This window comes from Struthio camelus, chromosome 28, assembly GCF_040807025.1.
Source record: "Struthio camelus isolate bStrCam1 chromosome 28, bStrCam1.hap1, whole genome shotgun sequence".
Classification (NCBI taxonomy): Eukaryota; Metazoa; Chordata; class Aves; order Struthioniformes; family Struthionidae; genus Struthio; species Struthio camelus.
This window is the reverse complement of record NC_090969.1, coordinates 2,125,690-2,150,550: the sequence shown is the minus strand read 5'-3', so window position 1 is coordinate 2,150,550 and position 24,861 is coordinate 2,125,690. Positions and strand designations below refer to the sequence as shown.

The 24,861-nt window shown below is 55.4% G+C and overlaps 1 protein-coding gene across 3 annotated transcripts; it reads right to left on the bottom strand.

Annotated features, from left to right (window-relative positions):
- Nucleotides 1-619: 619 nt before the first annotated feature.
- On the bottom strand, nucleotides 620-23,535 carry TFCP2 (transcription factor CP2). 3 transcript variants are annotated; one of them, XM_068921600.1, is made up of 15 exons: nucleotides 23,098-23,535; nucleotides 14,318-14,469; nucleotides 13,496-13,572; nucleotides 13,245-13,350; nucleotides 12,905-13,011; nucleotides 12,148-12,300; nucleotides 9,054-9,164; nucleotides 8,136-8,224; nucleotides 7,530-7,578; nucleotides 6,836-6,929; nucleotides 6,114-6,204; nucleotides 4,948-5,057; nucleotides 3,556-3,698; nucleotides 2,814-2,865; nucleotides 620-2,691 (listed from the first exon to the last, which is right to left on the bottom strand). In XM_068921600.1, exons 1-15 carry the CDS (start codon nucleotides 23,217-23,219, stop codon nucleotides 2,654-2,656), a joined length of 1,494 nt encoding a protein of 497 aa, XP_068777701.1. In that variant the 5' UTR covers nucleotides 23,220-23,535; the 3' UTR covers nucleotides 620-2,653. The 3 variants fall into 3 exon arrangements, with proteins under 3 accessions (XP_068777701.1, XP_068777703.1, XP_068777702.1); XM_068921602.1 differs by lacking the exon at nucleotides 23,098-23,535 and adding an exon at nucleotides 19,789-20,441; XM_068921601.1 differs by lacking the exon at nucleotides 23,098-23,535 and adding an exon at nucleotides 18,359-18,709.
- Between the last annotated feature and the right edge of the window lie 1,326 nt (nucleotides 23,536-24,861).

Genomic DNA, 24,861 nt, shown 5'->3' with positions numbered 1-24,861 from the left:
GTCCCAGCTCCCAGGCACGCGCTCGTGGCCTCGAGCCCACCGAACACAACAGTCCCAGGGGGGCGGAAAGCCTCCCCGGCACCCACCCTGCACCCGCCTCCTCTTCCCAGCCGGACGGCGTGTCGGGAAGCGGGGGCACAGGACGCTTTCACACCGAAACGGTGCACGCACGCTGTCGGGGACGCACAGGATCCCCGGGGATCTCCCTCCGCCGCTCGAGACCCGTCACTCACCTCGGACCGGCCGCAGCGGTGCCCCTTCCAACACGCTCATCTCCAGAAGGGTTCAGCGAGCTGCTGCAGCGCTTCCCCGCTGGATTACGGATTAGCCGAGTTATTAATTAATAAGCAGGTCAAGTTATTCATATAGGAAAGCTGTTCAGGCAAAGCGCGATTCGACTAAAAAGCCTCTTCATCCGCCCGCTCCAACCCCCTTCTTCCCGGCGGGGAGCCGGGCTGGAGGAAGGACTGGCCCCTTGCTACCTCGCCCAGCCGGGAGCTTTCGTCCTCCTCCCAGAGCCGCCGCGAACAACCGCGGAGACACGAATCACTCGGCCTGCGTTTTCCCCTATGATGAATTAAAAGAATCTGTACACACCCAGAAACATCGATAGAAAAAGTTTACCAAGTCCATGTTGCTATTGTACACATCTTAATACACTTCTTGCATACCAACAGGAAAAACAAAACAAAAAAAACCCCAGGATTAAAATACACATCTTCCCAATCGCCGAGCGTACCAAAACACATACAAAAGGCGAGCTGCCCGAACGCTAGCACCTCTGCACGCCGAGTTCGCCGTCCGTCGATCCCTCAGCACGCTGCGCTGCTCACTGGGAGAAGCAAGCAAAATCAGTTTTTACATGACTTGTCCCGGCATCGTTACCCCTCGCTGATTGACGGCGCAAACGTTGCAACGCTGACCCGCGCGGATCGTTTGCAGGACTGAGTTTGGGATCATTCGGTTCCTCGCCAACCCCCATGCGATCCAGGCCTGGGCACGGCTGGGAGCTGATTTTGGGGATGAGAGGGAGCAGATGTGGGTCTGAAGAAGTGCATCTAGAGAGCTACTGATCTACAGGCCCTTTGCACAAGGGCAGAACAACACGCCGAGGCCACGGGCGCTTGGCCGGTGCCGGTGAAGGACAAGAAGGCCTGGCCTTCCCACCCCCCCAGCTCCCGTTTGTTTCAGGTATTTTGCTTTGCATCTCCAAGGAAAAGACATAATTTTTTTTAGGAGACGGACAAGGATGTTGGGAACAGATTATTTTATGGCTTATAAATAAAGAAGAGCAGCCAGTATTTCAGCAGCAGGGACGTGACTGTCAGATTGTCGCATACACCAGTGACTTCACTCACCCCTGGGACCTTCCCCGGCCTGAACCAAGACCTACGTCTTCTGCCCTGCGCTGGTTCTTGTTGCAGCCTCCTTTCAAATAAGACGCCTGATTTATAGCGTATTTTTTTCCCTACTTATTTTGCCCAAAACATTCTTGGGTAATGCTGAGTCTCAATTGGTTAAGAAGCAGGCGTTATCCAAGGCAACTCCATCTCTACCATAGATCTTACGGACAGGGAAGTATGATCTAGTACCTGCTCCACGTGGCAGACCCTTCGCCCCAGAGGCTCGACTGCTGTCCTGGCCAGCTGCACATAGGCACTTTTGTCACCATCAAGTTTTGAATAAACTTTTCTGACTTGTCTAATTCCTCCTTAGTGCATGCAGGGCTTGACCAGCACTGGTCAGCTATGGAGGCTGCGGAGGGGGATGCAGGGGCAGAAAACAAGTCAGCATGCAGATACCACTCAAATTTTCATTAGGGATACCTACGTCTTCCTTCCTTTCCCTTGAGATTCTTAAAACATGCAGAAAAAAATCCCACAGACCAAACTAGTTAGCTATTTCTTTATCCAATTTCACTTCGTTTCACTCCACATTTCGCTCCGACTGAATACATCCGTACAAACTAAGTCTGTAATATGAAGTTCCTGACAACCTTAGTACTCGCAAGGGAAGGATGGCACCACAACCACACCCACGCACAAAGTCAACACCGCTTTCAGGGTGGGCGGAGAGGAGAAAACGAAGTCACCACCTTTGTCTGACAGATGCATTGTAATATTAAAGGAAAGCTTAAAAAAAAATAATTAAAAAAAAAATCCCACCCACTCCCAGCCCTAGCCTACCACTCCGTCAGCGCAGTATGCGGCACATTTGAGACCTGCTCAGCTCATCATGTGCCAGAGAGAAAGTGTTTGTTGGGCCAGTTTAATCAATGTTCACTCACAAGTCTTCGAACGTCACGGGAGCTGATGCCTCTCAGACAAGCAGAGCACGTTTGCCATAGCAAAACCCTTACACGGGTCTTATGTCCCAATGGCAAATCTCTCCCGATAGCTACGTGAGAGTGCAACCTGGTAACTTCGGCCTCACGGCTCCAGCAGCTAAGCAGCATGTTACCATCAATGGCAGCTCGCACGCCGTAAGAGCAAGGCGGTCGCCCGCGAGAGAGTCCAGCAGAGTAACCAGCAGTTCAGGGTCTTTCGAGAAGGTGCCCAGCAATTTCCAGATCTCTGCTTGTGTCCTTGTGCCGTAAGTGAAGGGTCTTCGCGCGTGACGAGGGGACCGCGCACGTTCCTCATCCTGTCCCCTCCTATTTTAAGATGATGTGGTAGCTATCATTGGTTTCAGCTGCAAAGGAAGCAGAGCTCATGAAACACCCACAACTGCAAATGAATCTGCTGGATTCAGCCGATCCCAAGACCCCCAAGAAGTACGAAGGGGAAATAAGCAGAATGCACGTGTTCACGCACCTTTCATGGTGTCCAGAACAAAACATGATTCATCTTGGAAGTTCTGTATCATCTGAAAGAAGCCACAAAAACCAGCTTAGTCGAAAGATGTATTTAAACACCGCCTAAGTGCTTCACAGCCGTTAAGTGAAGGCTTTGTTTCCTCTGTGCATTCTGCCATTCGGTGATGGGCACAGACTTAGAGTACTGAAAGAGCGAGAAGGTTCAGTCAGGAGAGCTCAGTGCTCTGGGAGGTAGGAAATGCACCAGCCATAAATATTTATTCCTTCCTCCATCTCTGCAGAACTGAACCAGCAATCCAAGAGACAAACAATCAGATTCCAGGATGCTACTCAGAGTGAAGTCTCCCAACAATCTCCCTGCTTCTAGAGCAAAGCGAGAAGTCGTCTAAGCATGGAAAGAGGGCGTGCACACAACCTGGACTAACTCCAGGAGAGCCATTCACACACCCTAAACTTCACAGGTCTCAGCAAGGTGTCCTGGGAGCAGAGCAGCATTCCCAAATCCTAACATCCTCAGCTCTGTGGGCTTCAATGATCGCCTCCGACCCTTCAGAAGCTGGGGGCGACTTGAACGCAGCCCTTCCTGAAGACCTGCTCAGGCAGGCTCAGGGACCTGTTCCTCCGGGGCCCTGGGCAATCTCTGCAGCAGAGCTCAGAGAACAAGCAGACACGAATCAGCTCAAACAACCCAGCACACGAGGTAGTAAAGAAGTTCTTGGGTAGCACCTAGAGGCTGTTACCTCATCGCTGATCAGCACGTGTATCCCTGTTGGACCTTGTTTGTAAATCTGGCTGATCTGTCGAGAAGAGATGCTGAAGAGCTGGGCTAATTTCTCCGTCAGCTCCACCGCTGTCAGCTCCTCCAGATAAATAGCGTGGTACACTACAAGAAGGACAGGAACTATTGCAGCTAGGCGCCAGTACGACGTCCATGTCTCTACCATGGATGCAGAGACACTTAAGCTAGCACCACGTATGCTAACCAGGGACAAGATTGCGCAGAGGAGCGCGGCAGAGAGGCAGCTTCGCTCGTGCATGACCCAGCTCGGGCCCAGAAGCATTGCAGCCACGTCGGGAAAGGGCTGCGTGCAGACTATCGAGCTTTGCTTTTCAGGTTAAACACCTGCTCTGATGTGTCCGTCTCACACGGCTATCATCTTTCCGAGCCCCAGCTGTTAAGTCTATAAGCAATTATAGCTCAAGGGTCTCTGCCCTCTGCTCTCACTGCATGGTTGCCGCATACCCCGAGCTATATAAGCACCAACTCTGCAGCAGCTTGGCCATCGTCACTGTCCTGCAATGCTCGTTCTGCGTTCATGCAGTCCTTGCCCCTAAAAGCTTCCATTTTGGCTTAGCACCAGTTGAGCAGGACTTTGTACCGTTCCTGGCAGTTTCCAATCACAGTAGGATGGAAAAGCAGATCTAGCACCTCCCCAGACCCCCTCCCCCCCGCCTTTCTCCCACTCCTGCAGGGAAGCAAGAGGAATCTGAATTGGAACAGGGCAAGGAAAGGACGAGCTGCTTGCTTTCACACTCGCCGCTCCAGTCATGGAGGTGGATAAACTGGCGCCTGGCTGCTCCACAAATGTAGGTCACTCATTGTTGTCTGGGCAGTACTGGATTCTCACCGGAGCTATCATTTGTCAGTTTAGCGCAGGCAAAATGCCAACAGTGAGATTCTGCAGCCACCCATTTGGTTGGCAAGGAGAAACATCAGCTAGATCGGACAGGGGCAAATAAAGAGGGCTCACCGCAGCCTTACGCTGCCCTTACTAAAGGGCAGGACGCACAGCGGAGCCACAGCCCTTTTGCTTGCCTGCAGAGCCTGCGTTAACTCGCACGTGAACTCGCTGCCTCTCACAGCGAGGCGAAAAGAATGACAGCAGCCAACACATGGCATAGCAGCTTGCAAGCAAAAGCCACAAACGTCCTTCAAGCCGCTGTGCGGATCAGCTGTATTCCAGTAAAATAAGCAGCCCTGCCTGAGAGAGGGGCCCTTCTGCTAGGCACAAAACTGACAGCCCACGGACACTCCTGCACTTCCGTTTGCTGAAACCTGCTGGTTGCTCCTCCTTGCCCCATCTGCAGCAACCCAAGCACGTGTGCCACCAGCAATGCTGCCAAATCCTTACCAAAGAAAGTACTGCTGGCTGCGTCCCCGTCCTCATGCTTCTGCTGCTGGAGGTCCCTCAGCTGCTGGGACTCCTGACACACGTAGATAGTGAGTCTGGGCCGCACCATCCTACGGACAGAGCAGCGAGTGAATGCCACTGAATGCGCTCAAGGACGCGTCTAGTTCCCCTGACACTTAGCCAACGCTCTTCTCTCTCTGATATTCTTAGAGGCTAAAGAGCGGATCAATGGGCTCATCCATCTTCAAACAAAAATCGAAAGAGGCATCGTGGCCATCCCCACCTGGCTGAAGCGGCGCAAAGGTGGGAGGCAATTGTGCGTGAGGAGGGGATGAAGTCAGTATGGGGACGTGGCCAGCTGGCTACCGAGCAGCTCACTCATCCGGTCCGCTCCAAGGACAGAGCGGCAGCGGTACAGACCGAGGCCTGCTGGCAACACGCATGCTGCTCTTCATTCAGAGTACAGTCTCGTTTTGCAGTGCAAAAGCACCTAGCGTCCCCTGCCCTCCATGTCCTTCTCCCCAACATGGAGCCACAACGTTTTAGCGCTATCTCCAGAGCCATCAGAAACGGTACATTGACCCCCTGGAATGCTTCACACACGCGCAGCTCTTGCTACCCCATATCAGAAATCTGTGCCGATACCTCCCCAGAGCCTCCCTCCAGGATACGGCCCGCCACGTGCTCTGGGCCCCTCTGTCCGGCTGCAACAGCTGCTTTTGAAATGCCCCAACTCAGACAGAAGGTCGGAGTTAAACCCCAGGCCTAGTATTTTCAGAGAAAATATTCCTTTTATAGGAAGGTTGTTCCGCCGAGACAGGTTTAGAGGCATTTCAGGGGACGGAAGAAACAAGTAGGACGTAGGGAGGGCACCCTGTCGCGCGTCTGGATTCTCTGATGTCTAGTCAGGAATACATTGACCAAGTCTGTCCTCCCTCTCCCTCAAGGGGCAAGAGCATTTCTAATGCTCCTCTCTCACACGGATGTTCTTCCCCAGCTTGTCTCTGGAGCGGCTATCCTGCTGGCTAAGTTGTCAAACTTGACTGAAACAGGTTCAGAAAGATTAAGCAAACTCTCTGTTCTCTCCAAAAGCAAGTCCTAAGCACGCAGGCTAAAATAAATAGTCACCTACTGTCCACGATCAATTTTTAGAGCATACAACATACCGTCCTTTTAATGCATTGAAGAGCCTGATGCCATCTGCAGGGCCACAAATCTGGATAACATCTTCTCTAGTCAGCTTCAGTAAATCTGCACCTAGAAATTTAAAATCAAGAGGAGAAGTCACGCAGCCAAGCCAAGATTATCTGAGGGAGGAGGCCCGGACACGACAGCCGTGCCAGCACTCCCTCCTCCCGCTTGCAGAGCTCACACCATGCCCAAACTATTTCTTTCTGCTAATAACCCACCCTCCCTTCCCACAGAAGGACATTTGCAAGTTTTTCCAGACTGGTTTTGCAAGAACGTGTTTTGGTACAACTGCGCGTCCTGCATTATCAGTGTTTTTCTTTTTACAGCTTGCTATCCAGCGCCTCTGTGACCCTGGATAATGGAGGCAGTATCACTAGGGAAGGAGAGGAAAATAAATATGAAGCATTTCTTCATACACAGCGTTTTCCCCAGGGTGCACCAGGAGCACCATTTCTCAGCCCGTTTTAGAATTGGGGGGTGCTGTAAACTTCTGCAAGAGAAACTGTCACAGTCCCCCACTATTTTGCCAGTCGAAAGCAAGGTGACAAACGAAGAACACAGCTTTCAGGTAGCCAAGTTTTATTGTGTTACAAAAGAATAATATTTTAACACACGTATATTTGCCACAGTAACGTGAAGATAGCCTTGCGAGCAACTGGAGGGAAGGGGCAGACAACAAGGGGCTGTCGAAACCTACCTGAGAAGTTTGTGAAAAGCCGTGAAAAAGTGGAGAAACGGTTTCGGTGCAGCCACTGCTGGGCCTCCTGGGGCGTGCTCGTTGGCAAGAGGTTCTGCAATAGAGGAAGAGAAGGGTCTCAGCCTCCGAGACGACGTGGAAACACGTTTCCATGGAGGGACAACCACAGGTCAACTGAATCGGTGTTTATAGTCACAGCCCCAAATGCAGACCCAAGTGGACTAGGGTCACACACACAATAAAGGCTGTGGCCTGGACAGTTTTTGATTTAAAAGGTTTCAGAGGTGCAGAGAAAGAGGAAAGCAGCAAAGGGGAAAGCACCAGTGAAGATCAATGCCATAAGTAACGGCGGACTGTACTGCAGCTTTTTCACTCCGTCACCTCTTTTTCCAACCTGGAGTCAATGAAAGCTATAATTCCCCAAAGATGACAGTAAGAGCAGCCTCTGGCCTGTTTCATGCAAGCTCAGGTTTGCTGCATAAGAGCTGTTATAGACCAAAGCCTGACCTTCCCACATCCCACCCCTTCGACCAGCAGTCGGCCAGCCCAGGTGTAAAGATACCCCTTCTCCCCCCGCCCCAGCAAACTCCAGAGCGCAGCCGCCAATAAACCCGCCACCGCTCAATCGTAAAATCCCTTTTTCTGATCTTTGTGCCATCCTTACCACAAGCATAACATCTGAAGTGTGACTTACATCTGCGATCGGAGGGGGTGGCTCGGGTTGATGGTTTGGGGAGCCGTTTCTAGATTGGGGAAAAGAGCCAGACAGAGCAGAACACACGGTTAGCACCGCTCTTCCCTCTCCAGCCGGGGAGCCTGGCAGGCAGCTCAGCACCTGCCCTCCCGAGCGCCGTGCCCAGCTGGCAGATGGGCCACGCAAAGACCAGCACATGGAAACACAAGGGCATCGCTGGCTGCAGACAGCTAAGCGACTGCGGCAACGCCATCACCGCTGCGGTGAAATACTGTGCAAGAATAAATGGCTTTTATCTAAGAGTATTAACGCGATGGGGAAAGGCAGAGGGAAGCAGGCTGGCAAGCGAACGCAGGGGAAAGCGCTGATCAAACGCACACACGTTTCGCATGCAAGAGTCAAACTGGACGGCAGTCAGGGAAGGTAACGGCGCTCATCTCCGAGGGCCTTCATTTTTCACTGACGCTGCCTCTTAGCGGGCTGCTCCCGCTCCCTCGCACCTTGGGCCAGGCACTTTTCGCTAGTGGCCACTGCCAGCTCAGACACATCAATCTCTCGTGCAAGCCAGAAATCGATAGCCAGCCTCTTCTCGCTCTCCAGACTTACCCTTCACCAATGGAAAAACTGCTGTGGGAGCTGTTGAAGCCAGGGGATGGCGCGTTATTGACATATGTTATCTCTGGCCAGGGAGAACACTAGAAAGGAAAACTCAGAAGAGTCACAGGATTGCTTTTAACAAGTGCGCAGCTCTGCTCTGCTCAGCGCAGGTTAATAGCTATTTGCTGACCCGCAACCTGCTATGAAACGGAATCAAAGAATAAAGCTGGCGATTAAAAGAAGTCAAGCCAATCCATTGCAGACAGTCCTGAACCTCAGACTAAACGAGCCTTCATCTCAAGAGGCCGGAAGTCACAAAATTCAAATACAAGGAGATCTGGGATCCAAATCACCTCTCTGGCACTGGACAGGCAACAACCGCCAACCAAGCACCTTCACGGAGCAAGCAAAGCCGCAGCTCGAGGCTGAGCTCAGGCCCCGGCAAGCACCCCAGCCGTCACAGGGGGTAGGACAAGGGCTCCCTCCCCAGGGCATTTAGGAGCGGTTAGCACTGACGCTTCAAAAGATCATGTTTTACTAGAACTGATGCTTGCTACCAGCAAAGGGGGAACACAACAGGGGTTTTTCTGCTGACTCACAGTCTAGGCGGCCGGTGGCCACACGTGCAAAACAAAGTCTGCAGGTAGAAGTAAAATCTTTTATTAAATCATCTGTTACAGTGGAGGGGAAAAACCAGCAAGTTTCCAGGCACGTGAGCCCTTCTTCACGTCTAGTAAGAAACGTCTCCTCTGCCCACAAAATTCATCTTGCTTTTGCCTCTCCGCTCTAACGACTTAGCCAAACGCTTCACAGCGTTTCACTTCACAACGCAACACCCCGTTTCTTGCCTCCTGTGACCAAGGCAAGCCAGATTTTGTTAAAAGTAACAAGCCCAGCTGCCTCTTGCCGCGTGAAAGAGCGCCCCACCTCCGTGAGTATCGTAGTTTCGTAGGAAGGCTGGTATTTCTCTTTCTCATGAGGGGTTCGCTTCTCCATCTTTTCTCTGTCCGTCTTCTGCTTCCTATCAGCTCCTTTGGGCTGGAAAAGAGAGATTTCTGTCAGAACACACAGCGTCGGGCAACGCGGAAGGGAGTCAGCAGAAAGTTTGATTTACAGCAAACGCAGAGACCAGAAACGATGACTTATCTTTCAACTCATCCACTTGTTGCTTTACAGAGGAAAAAGGAAAAGAGCTGGGACTCGCTGCCCAGGGAATCAATGATAGAGAGCGCATCAGTCCTGTAACAGCCCTTCCCACGTTACATCCTAATCTTCCCACAGCCCTAAAAAACGGCCCTCGATTCCAGAACGCCTGAACAAGGAGGGGAAACGTTGCACAGACTAAACTTCTCCCAGGCTGAGACAAAGCCATAGCGCGTGTTGGCACCGAGGGCACAAAGACCAGCTTCTGGCGTTGCGAGAGAAGCCCGCATCTGAGCTGGGTGAAGTTTACTGCAGCGCAATCATCCCACTTTTAAGAGGTGGCATTTCAGTGGCACGTACGGCACAAGAGACCCGTGCCACAATCCGGAAAACCATGTAATTTCTGCAGCCTAGGCAAGATTAAGATGATTTGACACGCTGCCTTCATCAAATGCTCAAAACCTGGGGGGAAGGAGCAAATAAGAGACAGGCATCGTAACCACCCAAGCTATTCTGGTGCTCCTCTTAAAACTTGGCTGTGAACACTCTGCTTTGGCTCCTCAGCTTGGTTTTAGATGGAAGAAGTTTGGCCTTTGCAGGCCAGAGCTCTCTGCCAACGTACGGGTGCCACGTGAGCGTATCAGTGCCTCCGCGGCACTAGCAGAGGAGCGTCAGGACTGCAAATACGCCCGGGTACCACCACAGCCTTCCCTTTTTTTCCAAGCTCCAAATCAGGCATTTCCTAATTTGTTTCTTTGCAATTAAACAACAGACAGAGCCACGTTTCACTGCTCCTCCCACCCCCCCTCCTCGTTTTTTTCCTTTTTAAATCTGCCCGATGTGGTTATCGCAACCTAACCGCCAGGGACAACGAGGACAAGCAGCATCCTAACTTTAGCAATCAGACCCAGCCTGGGGCACGTGAACCCTGGTTTCTCCCTTCCTCTGGGCAGCTGAGCTGAGACCTGACGCCCCACTGCCACCAAGCCCTGAGCTAGGTGAGAAGGTGCTGCTTAGCTGCGGTTTAACCAGCCGGCTGCAGCCATGAACAACTAATGGTTGCTATTATCTTCCCAGTTTCCGTGGTCAACGCTGTCGCCTCTGGAGAGAAGCATCTGTGCTCCAGACCCCGGAGAGCACAGATAAGAGGCTCTCAGCAGCCGTTTTCAAAGCATAGGCAGGCACCCAGTTTTGTAGGAGCAGAGGGGAGAAAGGACAGACCGGGGCAGGAGCCCAAATGCCATTAACCCCGAGACAAAGGACACCCTGGCAGGGAAAGGCCTGCGCACAAGCCTAGGGAACCACAAAAACACCGCATTAAGTCTGCCGCCCCAACCGCAGTCCCAACACCGGGAGAGCGGCCGCATCTCACGAGCGGGAGATGCGGCCGATACCAGCAGTCAGGAGTCCTGGCCAAGGGCTCTGGCAGGCGGCCGTCGCCCGGGTCAGAGCTTCCCGCGATCCACCGCAGCCAGCCCCAGTGTGGGAGCAGCCTCCGGAGCAGCGCCGGAAAGCGGCCGGTAGGACAAGCGGCAGGTAGAGCTCCGTTCTAGAGCAGAAGCTTTTCAAACATAGAACGTAACCAGGGAGGGTAAATATAACTGATCGCTTCGGCCCCAGGCAGGAGCACAGAGCCGTGCCGGGCGACCCGCGGGAGGGAGGCTCCGTCCTGAAGGTGCACCTTCGCTCGCAGGGACTCCAGCTACTGCTGGGGGCTCCACTGGGTCAAGGTTGTGGAGGGAAAAAAGCAAAAAAACAAGCAAATTAAAAAAAAAAAATCCCCTAAACACCTCCCCCAGCATGAAAAGCTGAAGCTCAGTAGAAGCGCAGAGGCAGATGCCTTACAAAGCCACCGCTCCTCAGGGTGCTCGTTCGGAAGCGGCCTCATCGCCCAGCTCAGCACTCTGCAGCCATCCGTTTAGGCTATTTGCGTCCAGATATCAGCCAGCGCTCAAACAAGCCCTAACATAATCACACCTCCGCCTCAAACATTTTATAATCCAAGTGGGCAAAACAGAAGGGAGGGGGGGAAAAGCCAAGTCAACATCAGCGGGGCACGCTGCCCAATATCCCACAGCAACTTCAGGGCAAAACTGCACAGGCTCCCGGCCAGGCAAGTGACCCAGCTGCGTGCCAAGGGCCCCTACAGGGAGAAGAACTGAGGACTACGGCCAAGAGTTTGCATGATGTTACGGGAAGGAAAGGAAACGGAGCCTCTCCAAGACAATGTTAATGTACCAGACAGCGTGGGCACGGCGTGCCTCCACTGACTCCCCGCGCAGCCGCTCCAGGCTGCCCTCCGGCGTGACACCTGGGCTTCGCGGCATCAACCTCACCGCTTTCGGGCCACCCCCAGCCAGGTACGTCATCTCGCTGGCACGTGCTGCTTCAAAACTTCCACGGTCAGAGCAGGGCTTTGGGTTCGCTGCAAATAACTCGCAACGGAGACCAGCTGCCTGCGCTGCTGGAGCGGCCGGCTGCGAATGGACTGCCAGGAGTCGCAGCCACCACAGGAATTGGGTAATAGTAAGAGTTTGGTCAGACATCAAAATCTCATTGAGGATCTCCAAGCTGGTTAGACTCAAGGCTAAACCTAGGAGCTTTCAGAGAAGGGCAACGTAACCCGCTTTCTCCCTGGCACATTGTTCTTGGCTTAGTAGTTTTAGCCACAACGGTAGTTAGGCTCGATCAACACAGGAACCAGACTGCCAGGGAGAGAGGGGCAACGCAAGAGGAGAAGGATGGAGAGTCCCGTCTGCCTGGAAGCTAGGCCACGGTCCTGCGCTCACGACGTTCGCTGAGGCTGCAGAGGGAGTCGGGACCAACTCCCAGTTCGTTTCCTGCAGGGGATCTGTGTGTGCACAGCAGGTTGAGGTACCTTGAAGACCTTGATCTGGCAGCTGGCAGAATGCAGGTGCTCCGTGTACTCCCCATTTTCATTCTCCTTAAAGGTGTCTATCTGGACCCGAAAGGGCACCCCCTTCTCTCCTCCATGCTTCCGCATGGTGAACTCCGTGCTGATGCAGTGAACCTGAGAGAAGCCAAGGCATCCTGCTGTTAATACGGCTGCCACGTTTGCATACGCATTCGCTGGTCGCATACAAACATCCCATTCCCCTCGCGCTAGCCAGGACAGCGCTCACTTAAAGGGCAACCCGGTGAGAAGGGCAAAAGAGAGGGCTTGGACAGGAAGACAGCGAGTAACACCAGCATTAAGGAGTTAAGGGGACATCACAGCAGAGGTGGAGCCACATTCTTCCAACAAGTTTTGCAACCTCTTAATATGTTACAAGCGAGCCCCAGATCAGTAGAGAGTTCAGCTGCATTAACCTCCACCTTCTGCACCTAGTTTATTTTAGGCGGAAGGGCCAGATTTCCAAGGGGTAACTTCATCAGCTGGTGAGATTTGCAAAAGCCTCTAAGCAAGAATGAGACCTAAATCACCCAGAACTCCTCTGCATTGCTTGGGGGCGGGGGGAGTAGGGTGCATTCCAGTTTACATCCTTCTACCACTGCATCATCTGGCTGCTATTTCAGAGCTTCGAGTCAAAAAAGCATTTTTTCACCCTTAGAAAGAATTAATTTTTTTTTCCTAAACCCTTGCAAGAAGAGTTCCCCCACATCTCTTCTTTTACCTGGATAAACACCGAAGTCCTTTTTGAAGGATCCCACAGAAACTCCACTGTATTCAGCTGGGTTGGATTCGCTCTAGGATCAATGATCCCCACGGACATTGGGATATCTGTAGACGTATGTATGGAAAACGAGCTGCAGTTTGTGGCAGGAAGAGGTGAAGGAAGGGAGATTCACAGGGAATACACAGAAGCACCAACAAATCTCACTTTCTCTCTCAAACTGCGGGATCTTGATGGCACTTTATCCCTTAAAGTCAAGAGACTGGGGAGCTTGGAGGGGGACGTTTCAGGCATCTGCGTCTCTTACAGCCCTGGCCAAGACGCTGCCCCAGGTACTCACCTATATCCAGTATCCTGTCCCCAGGCCTGTTCCACCTCCAGCCCTCCAGCTGCTGATGCTCCGTGTACTGCAGCCGCCGGTCGTGAAACACCACCCGGAATATGCTCTAGAGAGAAGACAGCTTCTGGAGATGTCTCCAGGAAACCTGGCAGCCTTCAAGCTGCAAGGTGCTTCCCTGACAGCATCAGGGATGACGACGCCTTGCATGGGATGGCCCCAGCTAGACACGCATACCCGTGCTCTCTGCTTACCTTCACCAGTTTCCCATTTATCTCTGGCAACTCCCCGATTTTCCTGTTGTCCAACATCCGTATTTCGTACGATTGCCCTGAGGGAAAGAAGACAAAGGCTCCTTGCCGTTAGTCATGGATGGATCCTCACTGCTGCCCCTCCTCTGGCATTTTGACATCTTTTGCTGTCACATTAGACGCATCACTTGATCTCCTTGCCACGTTTTGGTCAGGGGTCATATGAGTATGGGCCGTGGAAAACAGCCGCAACGCCCCTCTCCAGGAACAGATAATCCTGCTCCTTTCTATCGAGCTGCAGCTGTAGCTTTCTACGAATTGCCTTTACTAACCCAAGCCACGTGCAGTCAAATCAAGAACAGGGATGAAACGCTTTGCACAAGCTTCATCTGGCTTTGGGCACCTACCTTGTTCCTCCAGTTCTACTGAAGGGCAGTGGCTACCGCTTGTGTCCCTAAAAGACACCCAGGGCAGAGCACCCCAGCACGCGTTTGACAGCGGCTACGCTCCTTCTGCCTTGCCCTCGTTGCCAGCCCCAAAGCAGCGGATACACCAGGGCACAGAGTTAGCCAACTGCATAGCCCATCTTGCGCTATGCAGATTTTTATTACAGTAAATCCTACAGGCGATTTATGTCACCACAGTAAGCCGAGGGCAGGCAGGAAGATGAAGGAACTGGCAGTTAAACAGAAGCAACCTGGGGTTTAACAGCGAGACGGTTTCTATTTGTAGGGGGAAATTTCCAAAGGTGGAATTTTATTGTTAAAACTTGGAGCGTTTCAATGAAGGACACGTGATCCGTGGAAGGCACCGGGCTTTGCTCACCTTGATTGAGATAGGTGAGCGTTTCATCGTGGAGCTTCACTGCAGGGGAAGTGGCTGCGCACAGCACGTACTGGAAGGGCAGAATTTTGTTCTCGTTTTCAGGAGGCAAACTCGATTCTTCCTGTTTGAAGATGGGCAGGGCGAGGACGTCGCTGAAAACAGATTTGTCAGACATATTCATTTCAGCTCTGGCTACAGAGAGATGATGCATTTGACATTTAGTACCTCCCCCTCCTAGGAAAAGCATTGTGCTTTTTTAATTAAAAAAGCACATACCCTGACATCTCTCTGCAGAATTGCAAAGGAGCATTAAAGCCGACAGTCTGCAGCTAAGAAGAGGACCCCAACACCCATTCTTGCTAGAGCTTTTTTCAAGTTAGCCTCCCTGAGGCACGCATTTCTTGTTTCAAACCTAAAAAAAGGCAGTGAAGTTAGTGTTTCAGATGGAAACCCAGCTCCTCCAGCAGCGCGACTCCTGCACCGCTCGTGCACCAGCGCAGAGTCGCAAAGGCGGCAGAACGACAGCAGCGCGGCACCGAGAAACTCCTGTCCCCTTCCTCGAGATACCACGCTGGTGCCTCCACCAGCACAAACCGGGCCCTAAAACTTAACCTCTCCGTTCTGGGGTCTGTCAACTAGTAGGCGGCAGTTTAACGCTGGGGGCAGAGAAAGGGTAAAAAAACCCTCTCCTTCGCAAAAACATCAGAGCCTTGCACAAGCGGACGAACCACCCTCCCACCGCACCCTGCCTGCATCCCACGAAGGAATTTCAACCACCACCTTGAGCCGAGCAGAGGAGCCAAGAACTCGCTTACCCCTAAGGAGAGGCTCAGCAGGAATTTGAAACCCTGCCCAGGTCAAGGGCACCAATTTTTTCCTCCTCCTCTACGCTTGTAAAAGCCACCCGCCAGGCCCGCGAACTGAGGTGTCACGCAAAGCGGAGGCCGAGACCTCAGAGCATGTCACCCGAGGAACGCGGTCAAGGGGCCGAGCCTCCCTCCCTCTGCAGCAGCAGAGGAAACCTGCAGCGAGACGCACGCAGACCTCAGTGGAGCAAATCCTGCCGGCTGTTAAATGAGCTCCTTCGCGCAGGCTGTGCAAGAGCAGGAGGAAAGAGCCCTTCCAGTGTGAAAACAGCAGGAGATGGACTCGCAGAGCTTTCCCCGTGACAGTTTCTCATTAATGAGCAAGAGCTCTTTGTGCCAGGTACTGCACCAAAACCAGCCCCTAATCCTGCCCAAGAATTTGAGACTCCCACGGAGGAGACCTAGGTTGGGAGGAGAGGACCCGACAGGGACCCTGGGCTCCCAAAGCCGCTCAGTGGCAGAGTCCAGCAGCACCGGGACCACCACGGTTTTGGGAGACGCTCCACCTCGTGCGCGGCGCCGCCGACGCGCTGCAGGTTCCTGCTCCAGGCGACGTGGGATAAACCAGAGCCGAGGAAGGAGATGACTCCAGGCAGCTGTTTACCTTACAGCACTGCCTTTTACCGAAAGCTGACACGACTTGCGCCCAGCCTACGTTTTAACGACACGAGGAACCGTGCTCCGGGGAGCAATCCCACACCGACAGGACAGCTTGAAGTTACCGAGACATCTGACAAGCCCTTAACCTGCAACGGCCAAGGCACCTTCCTGGCTATCACGTAACATGAGATGAATTATAAGAGATGGCTCCTTCCTGCGCCCCAGAGCAGCGTGGAGATGCTCCAGCTTGGGCTCACCATCCTCTGGATGCTGTTACGCTGCTCCCGGCACTAGCTGGGAGGGAAAAGAGGAGACGGCGTCCAGTACTTGCATTCGAGCCCTATACGCTACCAACCTTTTTGGGGGAGGAGAACACTGCCGTATCTTTGCAACCGTGCAGAAAGTTTGCTGCCTCCACTTTCCCCTAAGATCACAGAGCCTTTTCCCATAGTTAGAAAGGACACGCAGCAACGAGAGCTTTGCGAATAACGTTACTTTCAAAAACATCAGCGATGCCACTGAGCACACAAACACGTATTTATTAGAAACTAGAATTAGAAATCGTTTGAGAGACTGGCTTTCAGCTGTTGTTTTGAGCCATAACGACGTCCAAGAGCAACTACTCCCGAGCGTATAACACAGAACATCTCCCCACCCATTCACGTCGACGGAGCGTGGGATAAAAGCGGAGATGGGGCAAGCGTGCTTCAGGAACACGCGCATGACCTCTCCGGGCTCTGGACCGGCTGCCAAGGAACCAACCACCAGGCTGCGCGGCAAGATCTCGCCGGTCCCTAGTTAAAAACGATGGCGTGGGAGCAGAGAGCTATTCTCACCGTACAGCTATTCTCACCGCAGCAGGGGGACGTTTCAAGAGTAGTTTCAAAGCATTAAGTTCTGCTCAATGGTCAAGTTGCGTTCCTTTTCTGTTACAGGGCTTCTGGACTTTGGATGCTTAGAGGAGCACATGGAAGAAGGAGTTAAATTAGGTCCTTAAAAGGTCAGCTTTTCTTTTTCCCCTTTTAGTTGAACATTAAAAGTTTTCCCAAGGAAAAACTGGACTTATCTGGCCAAACACCAGCTTCTGCCCTAATAGGGTTTTAACTCTTTGGTTTCCAAGGATCACGTACCCACCTTTCCTCCAAAGACGCACCAGTAACACCTACCCATTCCACGCAAACCCAAGGAGAAGGGCTCAGCGGCTTCTTGCAGTTCCTTCACCTCTCCCTACGTTGGATGGCCAAGTCCTGCCGTTTTGGTACTCTCTGACCTTCCCTCCCGTGCCGTTCGCACGGCGGAGAGGGAACACCGGCTGACACTGCCTGTCCCAGGAGGTGTTTCCTGTGTTCGTACCCAGCACATCATCCCGAGGCAGCAACGTCCCTGAGAGGAGCGGGGCTGCCCGCCGCCCCTCCGGCCACGCCAGCCCCACGCCGCTGTACCATCCTCGCTCCCGTGATCGCTAATTACACTGAAGTAAACAACACATAACGATGCCCATCAGCTCTGGAACTAACTTGAAGCACAAGCGCTTACCGGTGCATGACGAGCTCTGTATTAAACTCTCCTAATAAGTCCAGGGGGGAGCTGAACACAAGCAAAACACATGTTCCTGCCAGCCCGTGCTGACCCAGGCTCGGGCACGCGCCCAGGAGAAGTGCTGCTGAAAGGTGCTTTTTATCGCTAGCAACATCAGCCAGAGATCGGAGGGGAGAGGTAGCATTCAGAGCCAGATATTCCTCTCCCACTTAAATCCCAACTTATTAGACATTACGTAGAGCTGCCCGGATGCCCCAGTCACAAAACCGACGATGCATCACGACGCAGGAGAAAACGAACGTACAGAATTAGGCAAATCACGTAACCCAGAGGACAAACTTTGCTGCAGAATCATCTCATTAGCGGAAGAACGGTTATTTCTCGCAGAAGGCTTTGCTGCTCACGACGCTGCTAAACGGTTTGCCAAGACAGGACAGAATACCGACGTTACCGATCCCTATAACAAAGCACAGCGCGCGGTAGCACGGGGAGGACGAGCGTCGTCTCCCCGTGCCAAGCGCTAACCTGACGCATGCAGGCAGGCTGCGAAGCGCGCTTAGAGGCCACGCGCTGCACGAATCCTTACGGCGGTCTCGCGCAAAAACAATCTGGGTGAGAAAGAGTCATAGCCTGACAACTACATCCTTGCGCGGAGAGCCGGCACATTGAAGCCACCCAAACTTTCATCAACTTTAACGATCGGAAGGAAGTGCCACCGTCCCAAGGGGCTCAGGCCAGCAGCATCCAAGGCGTGGGGAGCTCTTACACAACGCTGGGTCCACGTTACCCAGCAAAACTCTGCTATGCAGCTTGCTGTAACATCTCAAGCTGCTTTTCAGAGCGCCAGAAGCTCGGCGAGTCTATTAGCCCCACATGGATACCCGCCAGCCTGCAGAGCCATCACTTCAAAAACCTTCTTGAAACCAGGGCTCTAGATTTCCATTTGCTAATGCCCCCAGGAAACCGATACAGGAAATACGTTTTACTGGGAGCTGCAAAAGCGAAAAAGGAGGGCAGTCGCGCAGCTGGAACAAACCAGAGTCAAACCCCGATTAGTCAGGAGCGACGATCGACCAAACGGTGCCGCGCCGCTGAGGAGCGGGGCTCTCACTGCCCCGCGGCGGCGGCTGTTACGGACACACGGCTGCTCCCGAGTGCGGGATAACCGCACGCGCAGGTAGGTTGTTGAAGCATCCCTGTCCGCATGGGGTGATCCTTTCCCGCAGAGGCCGGACGGGGCCGGCGAGCCGCTTCCCGGCCTTTCGATCGCAACGGCGGCGGCTTTTGCCGAGAGCTCCTCGGCTGGGAACTCGGCTCATTCAGACACCATCATGTTTCTGTGCTATACGACCCAGGTAATAGGGTCACTTTGTACATGGCGCAGGGCGCAATAAAAAGTTAAATATTTATAGGGACAGCATCATTGTAAGAGAGCAAGGGCTTAGAAAGCTCAGCAGTCTAAAAGAGGGGGAAGAGGCCCGGACTCTTAAACAGCATCTCTGCGGGAAAATCTTAGCCACTTTGGAAAGGCAACCGAACGCCGCAGCCGTGGCTGCTACCTGTAACACGACCCGAGGCGGTGCAGAGGGCACGTTAGTTATTCCGCCTCCTACTAGCCTCCCACGCTGCCATCATCTGCCCAGCTCAACGCAAGTCACGTTAAGTTTTGTTTGGGGAGGCTCGGGAAGCCGCAAGTCCTTCAGGGACTGAGGGGCCACGAGCAGCTCCCCGAACGCCGCGCGAGCCCCGGGATCCGCAGCCGGGCGCACGCCGGCAGAGCTGGCGCCAGCCGTCGGGAGCGCGTTTCTCCGTGGACAAACCTACGCGGTTCCCGCCTACTGAAAAGGCGGCTGGAGAAATTGCTGAAACTCTTGGGGACGTATCACGCCTCCCTTTAAAAGAGAAAAGAATTCGCTGTTGCGATTTAACGAGCTTTTTGGGAAAGGCGCTTTTGCTTAAGCGCTCCGCTCCTGGGGATGGGAGAGTCTCTCCTGGAAGAGAGGACAGAAACGGTTAGAGAAAACCGCTGCGAGCGGAACCACAGAGCCAACACGCAGTGAACGCTTCCAAAGCCGCCTCTCATCTCTTAACCGCCCGACTTCCAGGAAACAACAACAATACCAAGAATTCAGACTCATTACCAAACGCAACGCTTAATCCCGCGCTGCAAATTGGAAACGAGGAAAAGCTTTTCCAACCCTAGCAACGAGCCTCACCTTGTCCTCGCTAAGAGCCACCTACCAGTGCTCGTTCCCAAGGCAGTAACGTGCTTCCTCCATAGGGAGAACAAACGACCACTGAAAAACCACGAGGGGCAAGTACCTAAAAGCCACAAACACGCGCGGAAACAAGACGTCTGTCGAAATCTTCCCCCCCCCCACCCGCCGCCCCTTCCTGCGACTGACACACGGCAAGGGAGACGGGAGAAAATGTCAGATGTCAGGACACAAAGGTCAGCACACTTACCTAGAGGGGTACAGGCTCTATTTATGGGCAGCTTAGGTCAACAAAAGTCTTGGAAAAAGCGACTCAGGTTTCAGAAGGCCGAGCGAGTCCCGAGCAGAGCGCAGCTTCCGGCGGAGAAGGGTTCACTCGCAGCGAGACGCTACTAGCGCGGCCCGGCCGCCGACCGTCCCAAACGTTTGAGCGCGAAGGGGTTTTGGGCCATCAGGTAACGTTGGCGTGCAAAAGCTTTGCGAGGGGTCGGCGCCTGGCTCCGGGAAAGGGCAGAGGCGCGCGCCGCCGGTTCCTTGGGAGACCTCCAGCCCAACATCTGGCGCTCAGGACTGCCGCGCCGCTCCTAGCCGGAGCGCAGCTGGGCCAGCCGTAAAAGCGTGCTCTCCAACCGAGGCCACTTGACCCGTTAAGGATGTAAACGTTTGGGGTTTTTTCCTACCTTTTTTTTTTTTCCCCTACCAGCTGCAAATTAACTGAAAATTTCCTGGTTGCAATTCAAGCTTTGAATCGCAGTCACTAGGTTTAACTGTGAACGGAGGCAAGTCCATGCGTTAAAACGACTTGCGGCAACTTTTCTCCAGGAGGGGAGGGTTCGCGTTACCGGGGCAGGCTGCCTGCCGGCCGCGAGATAACCACGAGCAGCACATCCACCGAGCAGGACCGCTCACCTAAGAGGAGAAAAGAGGACAGTGTTTCAGGGTGCTGCTACCGCCATAAAGAGGAGACGGACACGCAAGGCGTCGCTCTCTCTGAGCTCTCGCTCATTTGGGACTCCGTCAGCCAGCTGCCTGGAGGGTTTTAAAGCGCTCCAATAAAAAAAGAGGTTGTGACTGATCCTAATAATAGTCGGGAACAACTCTGAGAAAGCGCTGGCTCTCTCCTCGTCTCTGGAAGAAAGGAGAGGCCGGCTCCGGGCAATAAGAGCTGCTGTTTAACACCACCTTCCCTCGCGGGGGAAAGCGAGAGGTGACGGAGCGGCTCCGCGCTGCGCGGACCCGGCTAACGGCGAGGCAAGGCTGCCCGCTGACACCGTGCTAACGCCAGCCGCTTCCCTCTGGGAAACGTCAGCACACTGGAAGTTATTTTCCAACTCCATCTTTCTTCTCCCCTGCCCATTTCACAAGGAGCGATTACCCAGCGGGTCGTTTTGAATTCTGACATTTAACGTTTCCAACTGCAACGCTGTCAGAGAGCTCGAGTCTTACGTCGATCCAGCCCGGGAAAGCCTCTCTCGCGCGGAGAGGAGAGGTCAGGGACACGTTGCAAGATTTGTTTGAATTCTTTCCGGCTGCACCTCTGGCTGCACCTCCAGCACCGGCTGGAGGGGAAACCAGACCGGCTTCCTCCATCTTCGCACCTCCAAGTCAGCTTTTCCCAGCTCCTGCTCCATCTTCAATCCTCCAGTGCCCTGCTGCTTTCAACGCTGCTGAACGTGCTTATTCTTGGCACCGCTCTCGCCTAGCAGCCTTCTCCACCAAGCCTGGTTACAAGCGTCTCAAACCTCCCGCTCCGCTTGCGGGCTGTCCCCTGCACCCCGGCTCCCCGATGGCACGCTGATCCGGCGCCTCTTTCCAGACGTCTGAACCTCAGCCCCATCGGAGACCAAACTGCGACCGTTCGTCCTCACCGCAGCTGCAGGCGCAGCTTCGGCCTCACCAGCGCTCCGGGCTGCAGCGCAGGATCCGTCTCATCTCGCGCTCCCTCCTGCTTGCTTCAAGCCGAGGGGCGGTAGGATGAAAACGAGCAGAACAGAAATAAGCCTGTGCGGGCAAGCTTTTGAACTACTAAAGCTCTCATTTCAAATTAAGGCAAGGCAGCTCTCTTGCAGACTACAAGCAGCTCCCCTGCCGGCCGTGTCTACTGCTCCAGCTCGTTCGCTGAGGCCCTTTGCTGGCTCCCCGGGTCCCGCCGGGCATCCCAGATCGCTCGGTTTGTCCCCGCGGGCCGGCAGCAGGAGACTGCGCCGTACCTTGCTCCAGCTCTACGACAGGCCTTTTCCACCTGCAGACCTCAAAACGCCTTTCAGGGCACCTAGGTCTGTCCTGGCCAGCAGAGCCCGAAAGACTTCCTAGGATGGAGCCAACTAATAAAAGATGGTGGCGCGGAAACCTGCGGCTGCTCGTAAACTGACTTGGCAATTCACCGTCTCATCTACGGATCGCACTTCCTCGTTATAACTCAGAAACGCGGCACTGTTGGGTCTCTAAAGGCACGCATGATACACCATTTTGGCCCTGCTGCTGCACAGAGGCTCCGAGCTCAGGACAAGGCTGCCGCAGCAGCTCGGCTCCGAGCAGGACAGCCAGGTGCCAGAGCCGGCATCGCGAGGGCAGAGCTACCGAGCCAGCTACAACGGTTCTCCGGAGCAAGGGCCGCGTACTTTTGCGATTCGCTTTGAGCGTCCGGCGCGACAGGGTCCCGATGGCAAACGCTCTCTGCTCACTGCAATAGGCGCTTTACCCCTCGGGGGTCCCGGCCCGCTCGCTCGCTCTTGGCCTACCTCCGAGTCGGAAGGACGGACACGCTGGACAGACGCGTGCCGCTCCTCTGCCGGGAGGGCAGTTACGCAGGGCAAAGCAACGCTCCCGGGGCGACTGCTGCACAGCGCGTAAAAACAAAGCAAGCGGGAACAGTCCCTTCTAATCAGCAGCAGATGAGAAGCACGAGATTAACGCTGGATGATTTAGCTACAATTTGAGGACAGCAGGAGGCCAAACACCGTAAGAGCAGAGGACGGTCCACGTAGCCCCGTAACCTGCTTTCAGGCAGCGCCAGAACCAGCTTCGGAGCTCCGACTACCCCCGCGTCCAACCACCCGAGCCGTGGGGAACACCCCAGGGAGGAGGAAACGCAAGGACTACACCGAGCGCAGCCTCTTTCCCTTGACTTTAACGTACATAATAGTCAAAACTACTACCCACCGAGTTCGTAAAGCTTTGCCACGGCAACAAACTCTGGCTCTTTGCAAGGGCAACACCATCCCCACCAACTTCAAACAGCCTAAACCTCGTGTTCCCCAACAGTCCCAAGGTTCGCGCAACAGCAGAGCGCCCAGGTCTCTCCAAAAGCCCCAAAACCTCACAGCCGTGGCACGAAACCATCCTTCCACAGCCGCTGGACAGGACCGAGTCGGAAACACCTGCAAGAAGCCCACGGGCAACTCGGCCACGGTCTTCAGATGGACCCTGTGGCAAGCAGCTGCTCAGGGCGGCGGTGCCCACCCCAACCCCTCCAACTCCTCGCTCCCTCCCCGGCTCGCCAGTGCCTCTCCCAAGCAGAGGAGAGGACGGCGGAGGGCACCGAGGGCACCTCACCTACCTCATGCTGTAGGCCCCAGCGCCCAGCTCCTGGCCGATGCCCGACAGGCTGGCATCGAAATCCTGCACCAGGCCAGACTCGATCACCTCATCCGCCAGCGGCAGCTTCAGCGCCCAAGCCATGGTCACCCAGCGGCGCGGGGCGGGGGCCCCGGGCGTGCAGGCCGTGTCCCCCGGCGAGCGGGGCGCAGGGCGGAGCGGCCCCCCGCTCACCGGAGAGGCCACCAGCCCAGCCGGCGGCCCCGAGCCACCGTCTCTCCGGGACGGCGAAGCGGGCACGGCTCGGCTAGCGGCCCCGGGGAGGAGGCAACCCCGAGCCCTGATCCTGCTGACCCCCCTTTTCGAGGGACCCTGGCGCCCTGCACTGCTTCCCCCCGCCTGCCCTAGGGACCCCCCCCAAGTCACCCCTCCCAAGAGCCCACACTAGCCCCAAGGACCCCCCCCAAACCCTGCAGTCACACCTCTTCCAAGGCTCTGCCCCCCTCACCAAGGACCCCAAGCCCTATGGACCCCCCTAAAGGGCTGCGCCCTCCGAGGCCCCCCCCAAACCCCGCAGTCACCCCCTTCCCAGGACTCTGCCCCCCCCAAGCCCTGCGGACACCCCCCCAAAGGGCTGCGCCCTCCGGGGACCCCCCCCAACCCTGCAGTCACCCCCTTTCCAAGGGGCTTCACAAGCCTCAGAGACCCCCCCCGGCCCCCGCCCTCCCCGAGGGCCTGCACCACCCTCCCGACCCCCCCTCACCGAGGGGGCCGCGCCCCCAGGGCCCCCCCTTCCTCGGGCCTGCACCAGCCCCAGCCGCCCCCTGCCCCAGGGCCCGCACCCCCAGGGCCGGCCGGCCCCCGCCGCGGGGCCCGCCGAGCCCCGCTCCGGCCCCGCCGCCCGCGCCGCCCCGCCGAGGCCACCGGGCCGCGCCGCCCGCGGCCCCCGCAAGATGGAGGCAGCGGCGCCGCGGACCCCCCGCTCCAGCCCCAGCGGGGAGCCGGCCCCGCCCCGCCGCCGAGCTCAGCCAATGGCAGCCGCGCGCGGCCGGATGACGCGAGGAGGGCGGCAGCCAATGGAGCGCCCCGAGGCGGGCACGGGGAGCGGGGATTGGCCGGCGGCGGCGGCGGGGGCGGGGTGGGAGCGGCGCGGCGTGGTGCGGTCGGGTCTCTCCCCCTCCCTACTCCGCGCCCCGGCGGGGCGCGGGCGCGTGCGGCGCCTCGCGGGGTCGCGGGTTCGAGTCTCACCCCCGCCTCATGCCTGCACTGAGTTGGAGGGGTCTCAGCCGGCACCTCACAGTACCCGCATCGGAAGAGCTGCGAGCCGCCGTGGGGAACACTCAGTGAGCCAGGAGGCCCTGGCAACTCGAGGCAAGAGATAGGGGGTGGGCAGGGATGCTAAGGCAATGCAGCTTGACAAGCTGAGTACCAGCGACTGGGCCGAGTTCTCAGCCCTGGCTGGCTCAGCAGCTCCGTGGGGAAGGCAGCGAGGGAGCCGGAGGGCCGCAGTCCTGCTTTTCACACCCACATCCCACCCAAAACCCTTCTGTCAGCCCCAGTAGCCCTCGCCCGCATTCCCTGCCTTCCCTGCTGCGGCGGGGGAACAAGCACGCTCCTAAATTTAGGCTGCAGACAGCAAGGGAAGGATGCCACCTCATGGAGAAGGCGCTTCCAGCCAGGGAAGACTTGGAAAAGCCCGAGCCAGGCGCAGGGCAAAGCCTCCCTCCGGGGTCGGGAACGGGCCATTTCTCCCCCCACCAAGAAGAATGGAAAAGGAAGGGAGGGA

Coding starts and splice junctions, on each gene's coding strand:
- TFCP2 (XM_068921600.1), bottom strand. CDS start 23,219: ATGGCTTGGGCGCTGAAGCTGCCGCTGGCGGATGAGGTGATCGAGTCT. Junction 6,930..7,529: donor CACCCCCTCCGATCGCAGAT/GTAAGTCACACT, acceptor CCTCTATTGCAG/AACCTCTTGCCAACGAGCAC. Junction 5,058..6,113: donor TTCAATGCATTAAAAGGACG/GTATGTTGTATG, acceptor CTCTGTCCGTAG/GATGGTGCGGCCCAGACTCA.